At 34.1% G+C, this 18771-nt stretch overlaps 4 protein-coding genes and 1 long non-coding RNA gene across 6 annotated transcripts; 2 read left to right on the plus strand and 3 right to left on the minus strand.

Moving 5' to 3' along the window:
- The first annotated feature begins 683 nt into the window (after positions 1-683).
- On the plus strand, positions 684-3511 carry LOC8263294. Of its 2 annotated transcripts, XM_048374970.1 has the most exons (6): positions 684-1150; positions 1276-1698; positions 2061-2153; positions 2265-2404; positions 2743-2871; positions 2970-3511. In XM_048374970.1, exons 1-6 carry the CDS (start codon positions 794-796, stop codon positions 3409-3411), a joined length of 1584 nt encoding a protein of 527 aa, XP_048230927.1. In that variant the 5' UTR covers positions 684-793; the 3' UTR covers positions 3412-3511. The 2 variants fall into 2 exon arrangements, with proteins under 2 accessions (XP_048230927.1, XP_002526466.2); XM_002526420.4 differs by lacking the exon at positions 2743-2871 and having other exon boundaries at positions 695-1150.
- A 668-nt stretch (positions 3512-4179) lies between these two features.
- On the minus strand, positions 4180-5918 carry LOC8263293 (protein mago nashi homolog). Its single transcript, XM_002526419.4, has 3 exons — positions 5605-5918; positions 5311-5487; positions 4180-4427 (listed from the first exon to the last, which is right to left on the minus strand). Exons 1-3 carry the CDS (start codon positions 5815-5817, stop codon positions 4368-4370), a joined length of 450 nt encoding a protein of 149 aa, XP_002526465.2. The 5' UTR covers positions 5818-5918; the 3' UTR covers positions 4180-4367.
- A 731-nt stretch (positions 5919-6649) lies between these two features.
- On the minus strand, positions 6650-7866 carry LOC8263292 (uclacyanin-3). The gene is made up of 2 exons (XM_002526418.4): positions 7294-7866; positions 6650-7199 (listed from the first exon to the last, which is right to left on the minus strand). The coding sequence occupies exons 1-2, from the start codon at positions 7448-7450 to the stop codon at positions 6793-6795; spliced, it is 564 nt and encodes a 187-aa protein (XP_002526464.2). The 5' UTR covers positions 7451-7866; the 3' UTR covers positions 6650-6792.
- A 3813-nt stretch (positions 7867-11679) lies between these two features.
- On the minus strand, positions 11680-18449 carry LOC107261833. Its single transcript, XR_007214366.1, has 4 exons — positions 18017-18449; positions 15626-17053; positions 12938-13173; positions 11680-12108 (listed from the first exon to the last, which is right to left on the minus strand). It is a non-coding gene; the product is annotated as an uncharacterized LOC107261833 (long non-coding RNA).
- Positions 12321-14261, plus strand: LOC8266696 (flavanone 3-dioxygenase 3). Its single transcript, XM_002526417.3, has 3 exons — positions 12321-12560; positions 12948-13195; positions 13509-14261. Exons 1-3 carry the CDS (start codon positions 12321-12323, stop codon positions 14077-14079), a joined length of 1059 nt encoding a protein of 352 aa, XP_002526463.2. The 3' UTR covers positions 14080-14261.
- Positions 18450-18771: the final 322 nt, after the last annotated feature.

The raw sequence follows: 18771 nt of genomic DNA on the forward strand, positions 1-18771 counted from the left end.
AAAGAGACATTAAAATTGGCCATGAATTTTATGCAATAAAAAACCACTTCCAATTCTAAAGTGGAGATTTCTCTTTAAAGAAGAAAAAAAGTCAAGTATTAACCATAACAATAGAAGAAAATCAGAAAAATAAAAATTACAACTTCAATAAAAAACTGAATCACCGAAGAAGGTGAAAGACAAAAACAAGGGAAATAAAAGAAAATCGTTAAAAAATCGTGCACCAGGAGAGTATTAAAGAAGAAAGTCGTGAAACAAAAGTGGGTTTAGTGCAAAAAAAAACGGTTAGAGACAAAAAGACAAAACGGAAGAAGCTAAAACACGTAAAAAAAAAACAAAAAAACCGAACATATAAAAGAAAAATAGAGAAAAAATAATATATATAGTGTAATTTCCCCTTGCTTGTTCGTGCTGCTGCCAGCATATTTTGCTTCTTATGGTTTCAAATTACAGTATGCCCCTGACAAGACATAGCTACGTCTATGTCAATCTCATTTATTAAGGCCCAACTTACAGCTTCTACACGATAATTTGATTGATAATCTCATTCCCTCCCTCCCACCTTGGATTTCTATCTATGGCCCATTGATTGGAAAATGGGCTAATTCATAATTTTTTGGGCTATTGCTGAGCCTTTATTTGGAATTGTTAAGACTAGCCATAGGCCCATAGCTAGCAAAACAATACCCATCTTCTTCCTCCTCTAGAATCTAAAATCTTAAATGCTATTGTTTATCTTTATAAAAAAAATAAAAAAATAAAAAAATTGTGAATTTTAGTTTTGAAGAAGACGATGCAGACACCATGTCTCCACCTCTACAAGACAACCTTAGGGTTTCATCAGACCCTAAAATCAAAGTCACCTCTCTTCAATTGTCATAAACTGAACCCTGAAAGATTTTCTGCCCAATGCCAGAGTAAACCTCACCAGCGCCCAAATTTACAAGGAGTGAAAGTGAAGGCCAAAAAGGAAAATATTTGGAGCATTGACAATGAAATGGCAAAAAATGCTGCAGTGAAAGAAAAAGGGAGGCCTAAACAGAGGAGAAGGAAAGGGAGGAGAGTTGTTAAAGGAAAGAGGCACAGAAATGGTAGAATTATGGTATCTAGTGCTATGCTCATGGAAGTTGAGACTGTTCTCCAAACTCAGGTTTGTATAATTACTGTTTCTGGATATGATGTTTATTTATTACAAGGGAAACTATAATCTTATATGCTTATGTGGAGTTTCTTATGTTTCAACTAAGTGATCTTAGACCTGGTGTTTTATTTCAGGAACCTGTAATAAGGCCACTGTGGAATACATTTGCAAGTAGTATAAGTGGGATATGGAAGGGAGTGGGAGCAGTATTTTCACCAATTACTGCTGAAATGGAACCTATTGAAATCGGAAGCAGAAATGAAAATCTATATGACTGTTACACTGTGTCTCATATACAAGCAGTGCCGTCTCTGTCTGGAGGACTCACATCACAAATTCAAAGGAAGATAAATTGGGTCACTTTGAATCCTCATGGTGAAGTATTGCAGTATGTTGGAGGAAGTAATACTAGTAAGGAAGAGCTCAAAGATGGAAATGCATCTTTATCTGCAAATCCAAGCCACACTTTGCCTGCTTTTGAGTCTTTTGACTTTGAAAAAAGTGATTTACTAGAAGATGATGTCATGGGCAATGAACCTGGTCTTGTTTTCTTTGAGGTATCATCTACCTGAGCTGAGTACAGTTAATGATAGAAAACTGAAAGCTATGACATTGTATTGTAGCACGATATATGAGGCTATGAGCTATTTCTTGGAGAGTGAGAATATAATCACATCCCATCAGTTTTTGCTGTTTCATGCTTAGCATGCCACCTTTTCTCAGTTGCACTTATTTTTTCCTGGGAGCTATTAGAGGAGGAGTTTCTTCAAATTACCTGATGTTTTCAGTATCACGCTGTGGTTGTTTCAATAATACAGATATTGATATGTGTGTGTGTGTGTGTGTGTGTGCGCGCGCGCGTGCTTGTATGTGTTTTCTTTTCTGATCATTGAAGTTAATGATTTATTGATCTTGGCAGGATGGATCCTATTCTAGAGGTCCAGTTGATATTCCAGTCGGCAAAGTTGATGATTCAAATTATTATCTTTCTCCAACTTTTAAATTTGAACAAGTAAGTTAAGTACTATGTGTTAGTGTTGGTACACAGTTTCAAATTGACACATCAGTTTTTCAGCTTCCTCTCTCTAATTTGGAGAAAACATTGTTATGTTTGCCTGCTTAGTGTTTGGTTAAAGGTTGCCATAAAAGACTTCGAATTGTTCATACGATAGAATTTAGCAACGGGGGTTCAGAGATACAGATAATGAGAGTTGCCGTTTATGAAGAAAAGTGGGTCAGTCCAGCAAATATGCATGATCAAAGGTACTTCATGTTTTATTCTCATTTTTTATAAAATGCTCAGTGTGTCCTATCATTTGATTATCAAAAGAGGTTATCTTCATTTTCTTTATTTTCCTTGGCCTTCAGATTGAAGTTACAGAAGTCCTTTCGAGTTTCCCTTAATTTGTTTTGCTTATAGGACCTAATATGTATGGTATGTTATCATGATGTCCAGCTTTCGGCTTCAAATTAACTGGTAAATTATAAAATATGAATCAGAGTGGCATGAAAGTCGGTTACTTTGGTAGCTACTATTTCAAAGTCATAACTTGTTTCCTCCAATTGTATATCTCGTTGTTAATCGTATTGCAATTTGAGAGTGAGAGAGAGGGAAGGAGAACAGGAGGGAGAATACTTGCTAGTTTGAAATTCTTCTCGCCAGAGATTTGGGATAGGAACCAACCTGTGGATGAAGTATTTAGGCTTGATATGGTATATCTGCTTGATTTGTGAGTTCAGTAATCTTGATGAATTTGAATTTAGAAGCTGACGTTTTAGAGCTTATGCTTATAGGATAGTTAATTTTATTCCTGTTATGTGTAAACAGTGATCTGGAGTTTGATGTAAAGCCATTTTCTCAGCGCAAACGAACCCAGCCTGTGGAGCTCACTGGGTCTTGGAAGGTGTTTGAGGTGAGTGCTACTCCAGTATTTGGAGATGATATGCTGACTGAGGACGGCAGTGGTGCCCCGTATGTCTACCTCTGTACAGAAGCCTTGAAAAAGAGGAGCTTGCCTGAGAATCCAGTCTACTTTGGGGAGGAGGAAATGGCAGATATGCAGGATGCCACTGTACTTTGGCTGCCAGGTGGTGTTACAGGGTATGTTGATGTCCAAAAGGATGGCATCTTGTGCATAGGAGTTGGGTGGTATTCGGATGAGGGAATCAACCTCGTGATGGAAAGGGATTATGGATTGGATGGGAAGCTGAAGGAAGTCCGATGGAAATCTGAGGTAAAGAGGAGGTGGTCTGATCTGCATCCTGTATAAATTTGTACTTGTTAAATTACTGTCTGTTAACATAGAAAGTTTCATTTGTATATTATATGGTTGACAAGATAAAGACATACAAAGTTCAAGATCTTTTACACTTACGGTCCAGAGAGATTCCAATAGCGTCCAAGTAGCATAGAGGTTCTTAATCATTGATAATTTTCATTCATCTGCCAAGCATTCTGGCTACTATAATGCAAGATTACTTAAATCTGCTTAATGGTTTGCTCCATTAGAGATGTCGGAGATGAACTTTTGTCTAACAAAGTTAACCATTGTAGGATAAAGGGTTATTCTGGTTTTTTATCTGAAAGGTTGAACTTACATTTCCCAAATGCAGCACCTATTTGCGTTTCTTGTACTGTCATCATATTATAGAGTAGTTGGCAGTTCAGATTTTACGCCGTTTTTGTATGCCCTTTCACAACATGACCAAAACCACAAATCTTTGATCGTATTTTAGCACTTCTGCTTCCCTGTTTTAATAAAATCTTATACTAAAGCAATAACAGCCTTATGGCCAATGAACAGTGAAATCAAAATTAATTCGGCACCTGGGAATTTACCGTCTTTCGGATAACGGCGTCAGTTTGTGATCCAATTTTGATAAAATAAAGATACTTATCGGATAAGATTAATTGCTACCTTGGTTCACATATGACCCAATAATATATAAATAACACAAGTTTATATTTTGTATCCCCATCATCAGTTTGAAGGAGAGAGAGAGAGAGAGAGAGAGAGAGAGAGTCAACACAAATAATCTGTTGATGAAAACTGAAGCTTTTCATAACAATAGCATTACAGTCTGAAACCTGGCAAGCATCCGCAACCTTACATGGTAGACATTAGGTCCAAACTATCAAAAAGTCATTGAAATAACAATTCCTACAAGCAAAATTCATAGGCACAATAAACTCCATAGAAGAAACTGAATGGTAGACATTAGGTCCTTAAATAGGTTTGATCTTGAAGTGGAGAGAGATGAGAGAGAAAACAAAGCATTTCAAGTCCTGCAACCACAAGAAACACCAACCAGAACCAGCATTAATTCTAAAAGCCCCTGTATCAGCACACTGAATAGCAGTCATCATGTAAAATGAGCACATTATGGATTAAATTTCAGAATACACTAAGAAAAAAAAAAGAAATTAAAGCAAAAAAGGCCCTCTGGATGGGCTTGCTTTCTGTCAATTTTCTTCCATTTATATATATGATCATCAGCATATGGTGCATACTAACATTTCTGCCACTTATGAATGCATCCCCCCTTCTCCCAAACACATGAATATGGCACGCAAATAAATGAGTAAAGACCACAAGAATGGATCGCATCTTGCATAATAAATGGAAGAGAAAGAATGGACTCCGAATTTTCTGTAATTTGGCCAATTATAGTCCATAATGGGTGCATAAACTGTGTTTAATACTGAAAGCGCAACAATCTGGAATAGTTCACTATAGACATATCTCATGACTATATTCTACAAATTTCTATCATCCAACCTCTGAATTCTATATCTATAGTTGCAATAGTTCTCTCTACAAAAAAAATCATATACATTGTCAATCTATATTTAAGCGAGACAAGCAGGGAAAACAATGTAATAGCTTCAGTTGAAGAAAATCCCAAAATTGCAGCATAACTGAACGAAGCCAATGGGAAAATTTGTGAATGAGAACCCGAGTTTCCAATATTCATAGAATAATCGGGAGAATGGCAAATTTCCCCAAGTAGGAAAAAGGCTCAATCAAAAATGCTTTTTTTATTCTTATCATTTGTCTAAATAAGGGACAGTCATGTGCTAAATTGTTCAACTCTTCAACTTCCGATCTTTGACAATTGTAAATAGCAAACAACAAAAACCACAAGAGGAAAAGCAGAGTAAAAAGCACCTGAACTAGGTAATAGAAGATGCGCAGGCCTTCCGGATCCTTACTGCTCTGGACATCAACAAGCGAACCAATCTTTGAGGTAGTGAAGGATATATGCTCGTTCCCCATCACTATCTCCAGCTCTTGTCTCCCAACCCTATCTGGTTCGGGCCAGTTTGCATCATCTTCCTTCATAATCTATTCAGTTTTAAGCAAATTAGGTTAAATTGCAAACCCTAAGAGAGAGAAAGTAACATTGTAGATAGAGAGAATTTAAAAAAAAGAAAAAGAAAAAGAGGGGGAATATAAAGAGACCTCGCTCTCGGAGATGATACGGCGGCACTCCTTAAGGACAGCAGGAGTGAGGAAGACTTCCTTGCGAATCATGGTGTCGTTCTTGTAGTTGGAGTTGTTTGCGTATCGGAGCTTGCCATCCGGCCTGAACTCGAACTCCAAAAATTCGTGGCCAAATTTGCCCTTGTGACCGACGTAGTATCGCAGGTAAAACTCATCTTCCTCAGTTGCCATGACTCTCTGTGTCTTGTGATTGTATGATGCACGATGGCAACGCCGGCAGGGAAGAAATAGAAGAAGGAAGCTTTGTTTAAATTAAGCGGTGCCCACAATTAGAGAGCCAGATAATTCGGTATTCGGGCCGGTTACTAATTCAATACTTTATGGGCATTTTAGACCTGTTGATGGTTTGGAGTATCTGTCCGGCCCGTCCCAAATTTTAGATATTTTTTTATTTTATTTTTTTTTGTGGTAGCTTTTGATGAGAGCATCTGTAATTGTAATACTGCCTTCCTTCTAACAAGATAACTTTTACTTCTAAGGAAGATAAAATTTCGTAATTCGTGTCCATATTTTTTTTTTTTATTTCTCTTAAAATAGTCTTAATAAATACTTCCTAAAGTAATAATCGAAAAAAATTAAAAATGGATTGTAATTTAATACAGAAAAAAATATAAGAAAAGAGGACTTATTTTCAAAGTAACCATAAAATTATAGGTCCCCGTCTTTGTTTATGCTTTCCACATAAATATAATGTTGCCAAGTCATCCCACAAATGATTATTTTTAAATTCATTTTTGTATGTTCTTATTCATTGTTTATCATCTTTATAAATTACTTCAAGGAAAAAAAATAAAAAAGTTCACTCATGTGTTTAGCCATTTAGCAATAGATTTAAAATTATTCAATATTCAGTCTTAATTATATTTTAAAAAAATTAAAATTAAATTTCACCGTGTGTAACAGATGTCATTTTTTTTAATAATTATTATATAAAGTCCAACTAGTAACCAATTATACAGTTATGGAGACAGTTAAAATGAATTAGATAACAGAAAAGGAAAAATTAACTTGAAAAGCCATAAATCAAAATCAATTATTCAATGTGATAATATTAAACAGAAATCTACACATCTCATATTCAGTAGAACCTCATGATTTTACAAACACAAATGTTACAACATCATTAATCTCAGCACTGCCTCTCCCCTAGACCATCAATGCAAGAGTTGACCCCGATACAAGCAACGAACCAAGCATCACGTTAACGAAAATGCTAGCTGCTCCATTATCGGAAGGCGGAGGTGGAGGAGAGGTAGTGGAAGAAGGGGTGGTCGGCGGGGTGCCAGCATCCGGGGTAGTGGAGCCAGAAGGGGGTGGAGGGGTGGCGGGAGTGGTGCCAGGGGTGGTGCTGGCGGCAACAACATCGATTGCAAGCTTCATGCCACTGCCACAGTGACCACCTGTAGGACAAATGAAAAACCTTTTTCCAGTCTTTGATAAGGTAACTGTTGTGCTTCCACCAGTGTGGGTTTCGATGGCATTACTGGAGCTGCAACTGTTGTAGTCGCTTTCACTTACTTCAGCCACTTGGTGGTTTGTGCCATAGCTGAACACTTTTTTTTTTTGTTTGGGTTCCAAAAGATCAAAATTAATTATAGTTGAGCAATAAAATTAGATACTTCATTAGGATGAAGAAAAGAAACTTACCAAGAGTGTCACCAACGGTGAATGTTTCAGCAGCAGCCCAAGTGGAGTAATCTACACCGAAATTGGTCCATCCTGAGCTGCCACCAACGTCGTGCTCCACACCGTAAACTGCTGGAACAGCTAACAGAAGAATCAGGAGAGCACTTGACAGGGCCATCTCTAATTGAAAGCCTTAACAATCGTTAAAATTCAAAGAGGGGGATTATTTGATGGCTGGAATATTTGAAGGTGGCAAATGGCCTTTCCATGTACATGTTATATAGACATTACAGCAAATAAGCTACCCAAGATCTTTTATTGAAAAAAAGAAAATTAAAACCAGGGGAAAGAATCAAATAATAAAAGAAAAGAAAAGAAAGGAAAGTCGCCTTCCAACAGCCTATACTTGTACAATAAAATAACTCAAAGTGGTTAAGTACAAGGGCTTGTCTGTCTACCTAATACATTGAGAAATTTGGCTGACTTGTTGAGCTTACAGGTTATAGTCATGGTTCAATGGCTAAGCAATTGTACACAAATTGTTAAAGTTGCTTAAAAGAATTAAATTCACAGGACCTTTTCTCTGCCAGTAGGCTTGGCTTCTAAGCCAATATTAATTTTAGCAATAAAGGTGAGCTGGAGGTATTGAATACAGAAGCATTTCATAGATAGAAAGAATTATGAAGTTCACTTCACCATATCTTTTCACTATTTAAACATTTCTGTATTATGCCTGCCACCTAATACAAAAGATAAGAAACATCATCATTCTGAGATTAGGTTGCCATGATCCCACTATTTTCTCATCTTTTATGTATTGAATATTGTATTAGGTATCTTTTAAGAAAAAAATGATTGTCATCACGTATATGTAATTGACTTTAAATTTTAAGGAGTTGGTTTGGGTTGTTAAAGCATGTGGTCTTAAACTAATTTATTGTCAAAATTAGGTTTACTTTTACTTTTATTTTTTTTGTTTGATTTTAAATATATTTCGACTTTTTTATTTGATGTACATATATATTTAGAATTAATTTAATTTTACGGGTGGTAAAATATTATTTTAAAATTTTATTAAACAATTATATAAGAAAAATTTGAATTTGAGATTTTAATTAAATTAGAAAAGACCATCTTATCTGCACTTTTTAATATATATAATTTTAACTTTCATTCTTGACAAATCAAAATTCTGAATTATTTAAATAATGTACCCACCAAGTAGTACCTAATGCTGCAAGAAAATAAATCCAGATCAAAAGTATAAGTTTATGCTGGTCAACAATTAGCAGTCCCTAGCTCGTACAATCTGGCTTAATCATTCAGGATAACGTCAAATCAGAAACTAAATCAACGCATATTTGCTTTGAAAAGCATCGGTCTTCTTATTCTTGTTTTTCTCTTGCCCACCTTGTGTTTTGTGTAAATTGCTTGTGAGACTTAAGCTTTTCTAATTGGGACCGGTGATCTAAAATAAGTCATATATGGGCCTTGTTAAAATTTATGAGGTAATAACATTAACAAATTATCATGATAAAAAGTTGGGCTTTCAAATCTGTACATTGTTTAAACATGCCATATCAGTCAAATTTAAGACATAGATGATCTAAACATGTTTTTAATGAAAGGAAAAAAAAAAAAAAAACCTTGAATTAGCCACTCAAAAACTGAATCCAGCAGATACCTTCTAACTTCACTAAAAGTTCTGGGTGCAAATTATCACTAAGATTATAAGGTAAACTCGGAAAAGTAATTATACTGAATTTTAATTCTGAATGTGCATAGAGCTGCAACTAATAAAGGTTTGTTTTATATAGCAAAGAACTGATCCTAATTATGATAACTAAGAAGACAATTTATAAAGAACTAATCAGTCTAATTATCACTAAAATTTAAGATAATTTTTAATTTAGAGGATATTTTATTCCCCAATTAACAAGCCAAACTAACTTAGATTGGAACCCATTTCTGAGCAGGTGTCAGCATGTGCAACCAAGATCCAACTACAATTATGAACCATTACAAAGTTGCAACACAGTGGACAATGACTACATTATTGCAAGCCTAATAATAGGGATTAATTATTGACAGTAGCCAACCAATACATTAATTTCAAAAGTTTGAGTTGACATTCTGCTATTCAATCCAACCACAAACTCCAAGGGCAAGGGTTGACCTTTTAACTGCAAATTCGGCACCCCATGAAATCAACAATTCTGATAACGGTATTATTTCCAAAGCTTTATGAGACTAGTCACAATGGACAGGATTATTGGTGCTGGATAGAGTGTGGAGCAAGAACTATGAACTTCTTGCCTCAAGACGATGATGTGAAGACAGGGTAACGTGGCTAATGCTAGCTGCTTCAATGTGAAAACAGGGTAACTCTTGCAGATGCATTTTGATTCACCGTGTCTAAATATTATGAGATGTTCAATGTGCCCAAAACCTACCTTATCCAGATACTACATCAAAGTTTAAATTGTCTGTACTGGTATTGGAACCTAGTATTAATTGCACAATAATGTTCAATCTGCCCCTTTTTAAATAAATAAGATAATCCAAGCAATGTAAAAGTTCAAATTTGTTCAAATACAGCGAATGGCCACTTTTTCTTTTTTTACTATATGCTATATGGTGACATGATTAAGATAAAAGGCAATTCTTAGGCCGTATGTACACACTGCAGTTAATAAGACAATAATAGTATATGAGTATTTTTATTTTAAAATTGAATAATTGAATCATACTTAATTATTTAATATTTATAAATATATTTTAATTATTAATAAATTTAATATATAGATAACGACATAGCAGTGTAAAAGAATTTTTTTTAAGATTAATAACTTGCTTGGTGACTATCGGAATTTATAGCTCATGTGATAAGGGTGCATTGCGAGTATTTTAACATAAAAGAAATTCAAAAGGTCTAATAGCATTTCACTTTATTAGTTATTTCTTTCAAATATTATCGTTAAACTTTCTATAAAGTTTTTAATTTTAGAATATAAAATATAAAAATCAATTGTATGATAACACTATATTAATTAATGAAGAATATTTTTGTTAATTAATTACTAAACTAATAATTAAAGATAAAACAATGGACTATAAATTAGAACCAACAGAAAGAAAAACTATTTTTTCAAGGACAAAGAGTGTATAAAATAGTCACACTATATTGTGTTCTTATACTCGCTGTGTTTCTGACTGGAGCCTCAAGCCTTAGCAGACATAGGTGTGCAACGGAAGGTAGCATTTCCGAATTTCCGAGTCCTATCCATCTTAATACAATCACATCAATATTAAGTGAGTGGGTTGATTAAAAATTGAGATATGTCGAAAGGAAAAACTGCCAGCCATAGGTCGTCTCAAACTGAATTGACCCAATGGTCTACCCAGAAAGAATAACAGGTAACTTGGTTTGGTGGTTAAGGATATGGATGGACGTGGAAGGAGCCCATTCAATTAGCCAGAGTTTCATTTCAGAAATGGTCACACAACTTCTTTGAAGAAGACCGACCATCCCTCTAGTCTATAGACGCGAAATTCTGCTATTTTTGGTTTGGCAAAACCTCTACGGAACTTAATCTGGTTTCATTACAAAAACCAGAGTTCGACTTGGAACCCAAAAAGGGAACGGGAGCACGTGCTGCTTTTGAGTTTTGGCACAAGAAAGCTAAGGACATGATGTATTGTTTATTTGTTTATTTGTCTTAGAGTTCCCCCAAGCCGAGAAGATGTCCTGCCCATATACAGACGCCAGAATGATATCCGTAGTTATTATGTTGCTTAGAAGTATTCATAAAAGTCAAACTTATACCAAAAAAAGAGAAAACAAAAAAAAAACAAAAACGCCTAATAGTTTAAGAAATAAAATTTTAAATAAATTTAATCTTCAACATCATCCATAAATAAATTTAATATTAGGTATATCTCTAGACTTTGCTAGTGCTAAAATACTAATCGCATGAAATTCTCTTAACTAAGTACCTAAATGGTTTTTTTTTTTTATAATTCTACTGTAAAAGATAAAATACTACTTTAATAATTTTAATAAAACTGTATATTTAAAATTCGAACTTGAAACCTTAAATAATAAGACTCACCGTAGGCGAAAGGAAGTGATTATACATAGAGAATAAGTAAATTAAAAAAAAATCAGGTGAATTAGAGCTACTGCAGTTAAGGTTCATTAAGCAAATATTTTTCCCTTTCCACCAATCGGAATTTCCTTTCGAATCTGTTTGGTTACCATTGTATTGCATAATTATGAGAGAACATGCCTATTTTCAGCCGCTAGGGCAATGCCAAAACAAGTGAAGATTTTCACCAGAAACACAACAGAGCAGAGAAACATGAAAAAGCAGTAACTTTAGAGATTTTCCGAAGTGCAAATCCAGGTATAAGAGAAGCATTTTTCTATCCTTCTGAAGATAATTTTATCTTCCCCATAGGTAGAGAGAGACATAAAATTCCTAAATCTTTTCTTCCGGATTTAACGAATCTAAGGTGCAAATATTTAATGTTTAACTACAACAAAATATCTCAGGCAAGACACAGAAAAATTAAGATATTCTTTTTATCCTTGTGTACCTTGTGCCTGACGTGAAAAGTTAAGTGCCAATTTTGACTATAAAATAAAACCTGGGGCGTACTCGTCACCCCAGCTTGCACATATTTACAATTTATTCTAGCAATTCAGGTTCCGCTATATCTGGCTTATGGGTCCCTGACTACCAGGAATTTTGCACCACTCCAATGGAGCTATTCATCATAAGGTTGCGGCTTGAGTGGGGCCACCTCCTCTCTTTCTTCCTTTTCTGCCCCTCTCTATCACAAACACATTTATGAATAGCATCGATGTTTAGACTCTAGATCATCAATCCAATGTTTCAATGACTTTCTATACACTGCAACTGTACAAGAATGAACTATATGGATGCAGCAACTGATATTTATGGAAAAAATCATTAAAGTATTTGCTTATAAATAGGGCAAGCCATTATATGGTCATATCATAAATTGAAGAGAGTAGAGAGAAAATGGAAGGAGAGGGAGAGAGTTCACTCGCTTCATTTACTAGTGCAATGAATCTTACTAAGTCAGGAGCACTTCATGTGCCTGATCGTTATGTTCTTCCTCCATCTTACAGGCCAACATCTGGTCTGAGCCCCTCTATCACCCTTCCCATTGTTGACCTTTCCTCTATATACCATTCATCTCTTCGGTCTCATGTTATAAATGAGATACAAAGTGCTTGTAAGAAATTTGGATTCTTTCAGGTACAAACCCCAATAGCAAGATCCTTGTTAATGTGTACATTAAAGAGGCATATTCATATTGTCGAGTGTGCTCTTTCTTTTTTATCGTGAATAATACATTATTCCTACCATATTTAGACTGTCTTTTCTCCATTTATATCACCAATCATGAAGTGTCATATCAAAGTGTAAAGAGGGATGGAGAGAAATTCAGCCCTATACTTTGATTGACATGATGCAGCATGACTAATACCTAGTCAACCATCAGAACATAAACCACAGATAGCTGACTTTTTAAATAGTTACATCCTTGTTTTACGTATACTATCAAAACACATGCATGCACGAACATGAGTAGCTGACATGAAAATTAGATAAGAATTTACATTGCAACTTACATGCTTTCAGGTGATAAATCACGGAATCCCTCTTCCTGCAATGAAAGATGCTTTAGATGCTGCTGTGGGCTTCTTTGACTTGCCTCTCCAGGAGAAGATGCTTCTGATATCAGATAACGTGCATGCCCCTGTAAGGTACGGCACCAGCTTAAATCATTCAAAGGACAAAGTTCATTTTTGGAGAGACTTCATCAAGCACTACTCTCATCCCCTCCCAGAGTGGGTCCATCTATGGCCTGCAAATCCTCCAGGTTACAGGTAAATCCATCTTGATTTAAAGTACATACAAACATTTTTTTACAATAAGAAAGCTTTTCTACACTAGTGAGGTAGTGCCTCATACTGGAAAGCACAAGTAAGAAGTTCCTTTTTTTTTCTCAGGTCAATTAAAGGTTTTAATTGACAGTGGTTAGCATCAGCTAAAATTAAGTTTTTGCATTTATGTGTCCACCTATCTCAAATGAAACCAAATAAAAGCGGATGAAATACAATGCAACTAAATGGAATCAAACCTCCTGCTGTTGTTCCTGCTATTTCCTAAATTATCCTTTTTATCTTTTTGGTTAAACAGGGAGAAGATGGGAAACTATGCAACAGCTTTGCAAAATTTACAGAAACAACTGATGGAAGTTGTTCTAGAAAGCTTAGGGCTGAACCCTAATTACTTACGAAATGAAATCAAAGAAGGATCACACGTGATGGCCATAAATTGCTATCCAGCATGTCCTGAACCAGAGCTTGCATTAGGGATGCCACCACACTCAGACTATGGATCGCTGACAATTTTACTTCAGAGCTGCACTGGTCTACAGATCATGGACCAGAACAAGAACTGGTTCTCAGTTCCAGTGACAGAAGGAGCACTAATAGTTCAGTTGGGAGATCAGCTAGAAGTATTGAGCAATGGCAAATATAAGAGTGTGGTTCACCGAGCCACTGTTACCTCCGACAAGAGACGAATTTCAATAGCAAGCCTTCACAGTCTAGCTATAAAGGAGAAAATGGCGCCAGCAGCAGAGCTTGTAGACAAACAGCACCCAGCATTGTACAAAGAGTTCAGTTTCGAAGATTTTCTTGATTTTATCTCAAATAATGATATACTACAGGGAAGATTTCTAGATACACTGAAGAAGAATCCATGAAAAGCAGGTGCACTAGGGGTCCGGGCATTATCTATATCTGTTTATTGTATTATGGCACGTGCTAGTTTTGTTAAAAGACTTTATAAAGTCTACTGAACGTGCATGTTTAGACAATAATGCATGAAGTTGAAGAAGATAACTTAAATGAAATCATTCATGCCAATTCCGTTATCTGTGTTCAAACATGGCTGCTGACTCTAATTCAGACATAAAAGGCAGGAAACAAATTCCTCCCTTTTTTCCTTCTACAATATCAAAATTCCTATTTTATGTAGAGTCTTAGAAGAATAGAACTAAGACGGAAAATGAGTGAAAAGATGAGAGCATCACAAAAAGGAACAGAGGGAATTGTAGAGAGATGGAAATGAAAGAGGTTCTGCTATCATTTACTCATACTGCTTTCGTGTGCTAAACTCTAACAGAAGAAACAACTAAAGGTAAGTTCCTGAGATAATTGAAAGATACAACCATTCAATTGTTTTTCCCGCCAGTCAATAGCTTCTCAATTCATTAAACAACCGAGTCCTATATCAGTGTTCCGCTCATATAATCTTCTAAAATGACCATTAACTCAAATTCATGCAACAAAACTGTCAAAATTAACTGCAAGCTTCATATAGGAATAGCAGAAATTCACTTCCTTTATATAGTTAAGCTGCTATCTGATAGTCGGATACGATCTTTATGATTTTTCCTTTTATACAATTACCTTGTGAGTGATGTGAGTCAACGCTTGATTCTTGGATGTAGCTGACATGTATTTTGACAGGGAATGGCAGTAGCATTATCTCAAAAGAATTTCTGTATGTACAACCAAAAGTTTCTAATACAAGAATGATGTAGGAATAGGATTTTATTTAGTTTGTTTTAGGTTTCTTTTACATCCATACATAGATTACTGTTTAATAAGTATTTTATTTAATCGGTTAAGATTAGTTTTCAGTCCAGGACTAGGATTTATCCTAATTAGTTCAAACAAGATTGCTAGACAATTTTAGCATTATATTTTGATTTCAGTTCTAATTTTAGTTTCAATATTAATTCAGATGTTTTCTTTCGGATGTTCCAACCTTAATCATCCTATTCTAGACTTGGAGTCTTCTGCTACGTCGAAGAAACAACACATTTAAAGAAGCCACATTCTATCAGTGTTTTCAATCTACCATTCAACAAATTAATAAGTAACATAGTCTATTCAATTATCTTATCATTAAAAATGATTGTCAGGATTTTGTTCACGAATTTTCCATTAAATCAAAAGATTCGATTGAATAGGATAGTAATGACCATAAAAAATTTAAAAATTTCCTGAACATGGCAATTATGCTTATAGAAACATTATTCCTAAATCTCACAAAGGATCAGGATTGATAACAAATTAACCATCCGCATTGGAAGCTGATCATTACGGAAATAACTCAAAATAGCAACACAATGATTCAATTAAGTAATAAAATACAATTTTATGAACGATAACTACAAATTTAACTTTCAAATACATCGATTAGTCTCTTCCAAAGCTATGCGACGAGAAATAATTACTTACCGGTGATTCAAAATAGTCCATAATCAGCTACTCACTATCGTTTGCTTTCTCTCTCTCGCTTCTTAGCGCGAGTCGTTTTCTTCAGGTGAAAAGTTGGGGATTTCCTAAAGGATAAGGGAAGCTTCTAATTACCGGAGTATCTTAATCGGACGGCCTTTTACATCGGGCCCACGAAAGAGATCTTATCTACGTCCCCCATTTGTCCATGTGACATACTAGCGTATTGCTGTTCCTATATTTTCTAACGTGTTCCTATCAATTTTTTTTCAAAAAAGTGTTCCTATTAATTGATTGGACGATTCTTTGGCCTTGTTATTATTTCTATTGCCCTCCGTCGAAAAGATTATTAAGAACAAAGGCTCCTGGACTATGACGGCTAAATCAGCTCCATTTTGAAGTTTTACAGACTATTTTATAGATAAATCGATGATTATCCAAATGTGAATTTTAATTAATTATTATCAATAATAATAATAATAATTTTTAACATACTTTTTATTTCATATTAATGTCTTAATTTCACATAAATTAAATAATAAAACATGTTAACAAAAAATTTATATGCAATTTGGAATTAGTTATTGTGTATCTGATTAGGACAAACGTCGAGAATTTAGCTTCCATTGTGCAAGAAAGAAAATGATTGGTCCTTTCTATTATTTTCAGCTTATTTTTTGTATTCTCCTCCTTCATTTGTCTTCTATCTAAGCTGGACGGTATGCATGAGGCAACTAGTGCTCGCACTCAAGTATAAGTACAAGTGAAATATAGAGTATTATTCTCTGAATGAGCTCTCTAAACCTTTTTTTTTTTTTTTAGCGTAAACCAGGAATCGTCTCTTTGAACGCACGTGTTGATTATCCGATGAGAAAATTCTCAGGTAAGCTCAATTTGTTCACCCGTAACATCATCGACTATTAAAGAAAGTAAATCTTTGAAATTAAAACCTTTTATATAAAAAATAATACTAAATTATTTAAACAATGAGATAAAAGTAAAGAATTTACTGAATCAGAATGATGCAATTGATTTGGTTATGTATCTTTGAGGCTGGATTAAAGCTTTGAACGGGTAAAATGTCCCAAAGTAAAAGCTTAACTATAATTAACTTATTTTAGTTTTTGAAAATACGGTTTCTCATTCAACCCCCTATGTCCTAAGTCCTAATAATGATAATAATAATAATATATATATATATATAAAAAGAGTGCATAGTTATATTATAAGAAAATTTTACCTAAATTTAACATTTCTCTTCTCATATATACCAAATTAAATTAGTAACACATATTTATTAGTTTTAAATAAAAAAATATACATCAAAGTATTAGAATGTAAAATATTCTTTTTATTTGTTGTAGTACATATACCAAGTAAATATAAATATTATTCTATATTATATATGGATCATTCTCTTGGTAGTTCCAGCTGCAAAGCATAAACATACACAAATGTTATTAGTATCACATGGCAAAAATTTATTACGAAAAAATAGAAAAATGAGAGAAAAAAAAAATAACTCGGTATAAAAAAATTTAATAAAGATTTAAAATAATATATAAGCGACACATAACTCAAATATTTTATACTTGAATTTTATAGTTAATACAATTAATTATCGAGTATCTAATGTCGATATCACGTGTAATTATTCAAAACTAATTCCATCTAATAAACAATATCAAACTAAATATAAACCAAGAATTATAGCAAAAACGTTTTTGTCTCAGAAAACCAAATTGGAGATGTCAAATTATTTCTGTTAATTAAGCCACGAATTCCGGTTCCACATTATAAGCTATTGTTGATAAGTATCCGTTTTTAGGAGTACTTAATTTAACAGAGAGAGTTTGAAGAGCGAGGGATGATGTTTACGAAGCTTTGATGATACTATATATATATATATGTAGAATTGAAATGAAGACAAGATTTACTGCATTTCATTCTATTGATCATTATACAACTTTGGTTATACAGTGTAAAATCAGAATTAACTGCATATTGTTACGATGAAAAGCTATAATCATAATATACAAGAAAACATGATTAACCAGAACTGGCGGTACTTATCGACAGCAGCTTTTATAAATGTGGAACCCAATACGCATGGCTGAACGATTTCTGCACTTAATTATGCTAAATGATCCAAGAGAAGCTAATTATTTCGTGATTATTTCAAACTTAATCTGAACTTAAATGAAAACTATCCCATCAACAAGAAAAGAAAAACAGATTGAGAATAATCAGAAAGATTTTTATGGGCATCAAAACTCCTTTGGATCGATTGAACATATATTACTCTTGACGCAAGCCACACTATAAACAGAGAGAGAGAGAGCGTAGATATAGAGAACAAACATGAAGCCCTTGTGATTGGGCAGAAAAACTCACCTGGCTTTGAAGAGAGATGTGTACACTTCAATCAAGAAGAAAGATATGAATGTAATTGCAACAACCCAAATAAGGATCGATCTTTGTTATGATGAAATACCAATGCATGCATATCAAATATATGAAGTAAACCTGTGATTATGGAACCAAACAAGGACTGCCCTAATTCATTTTCTTTTTCCTTTTATTCGATGGAGCAAAGGTATCTCTGTTGCTTTTCTTTTTTTCTTTTTTACGCAGAGCTTGCGAACATGAAGAGGCTTGTGAGTACGACAGGTAAACAGAGTTGACAATGTACCGGTACTTATTGGCATCTCAGCAACAACTTTATGGGCCCGCAGTTGTTGTATTCCACGGCATACAACTGTACCATTTAAAATACGGTTGCCAAGTTGGGGTGCATGATAAACTCATGTCAAGCCGCCAACAAAGATATTATCTTTTAGTATTTCTTTTCATTGTGATTTTTACATATAATTTATTTGAAATAAATTCATACGTCATTTATTAGCAATAGTTTATAGTATTTGAGTATATGCCAATAAATGTAACAATTTATTGAGAATGAAATGAATTTTGGGATCTGTTTAAATATAAAATTTAATTTAAAATTTTTATTTTTACAATTATATCTTCATATATGTTATTTGGTAATTTAAGTATTTTTTTTTGAAAGAGAATAAAACATTTCAATCAAAAGTATTTTACCATATTTTTAAAATTTATATCGAAATTTTTGATATATGATAAAATAT

The sequence above is a fragment of the Ricinus communis genome, chromosome 1 (assembly GCF_019578655.1).
Source record: "Ricinus communis isolate WT05 ecotype wild-type chromosome 1, ASM1957865v1, whole genome shotgun sequence".
In the NCBI taxonomy this organism is placed as follows: Eukaryota; Viridiplantae; Streptophyta; class Magnoliopsida; order Malpighiales; family Euphorbiaceae; genus Ricinus; species Ricinus communis.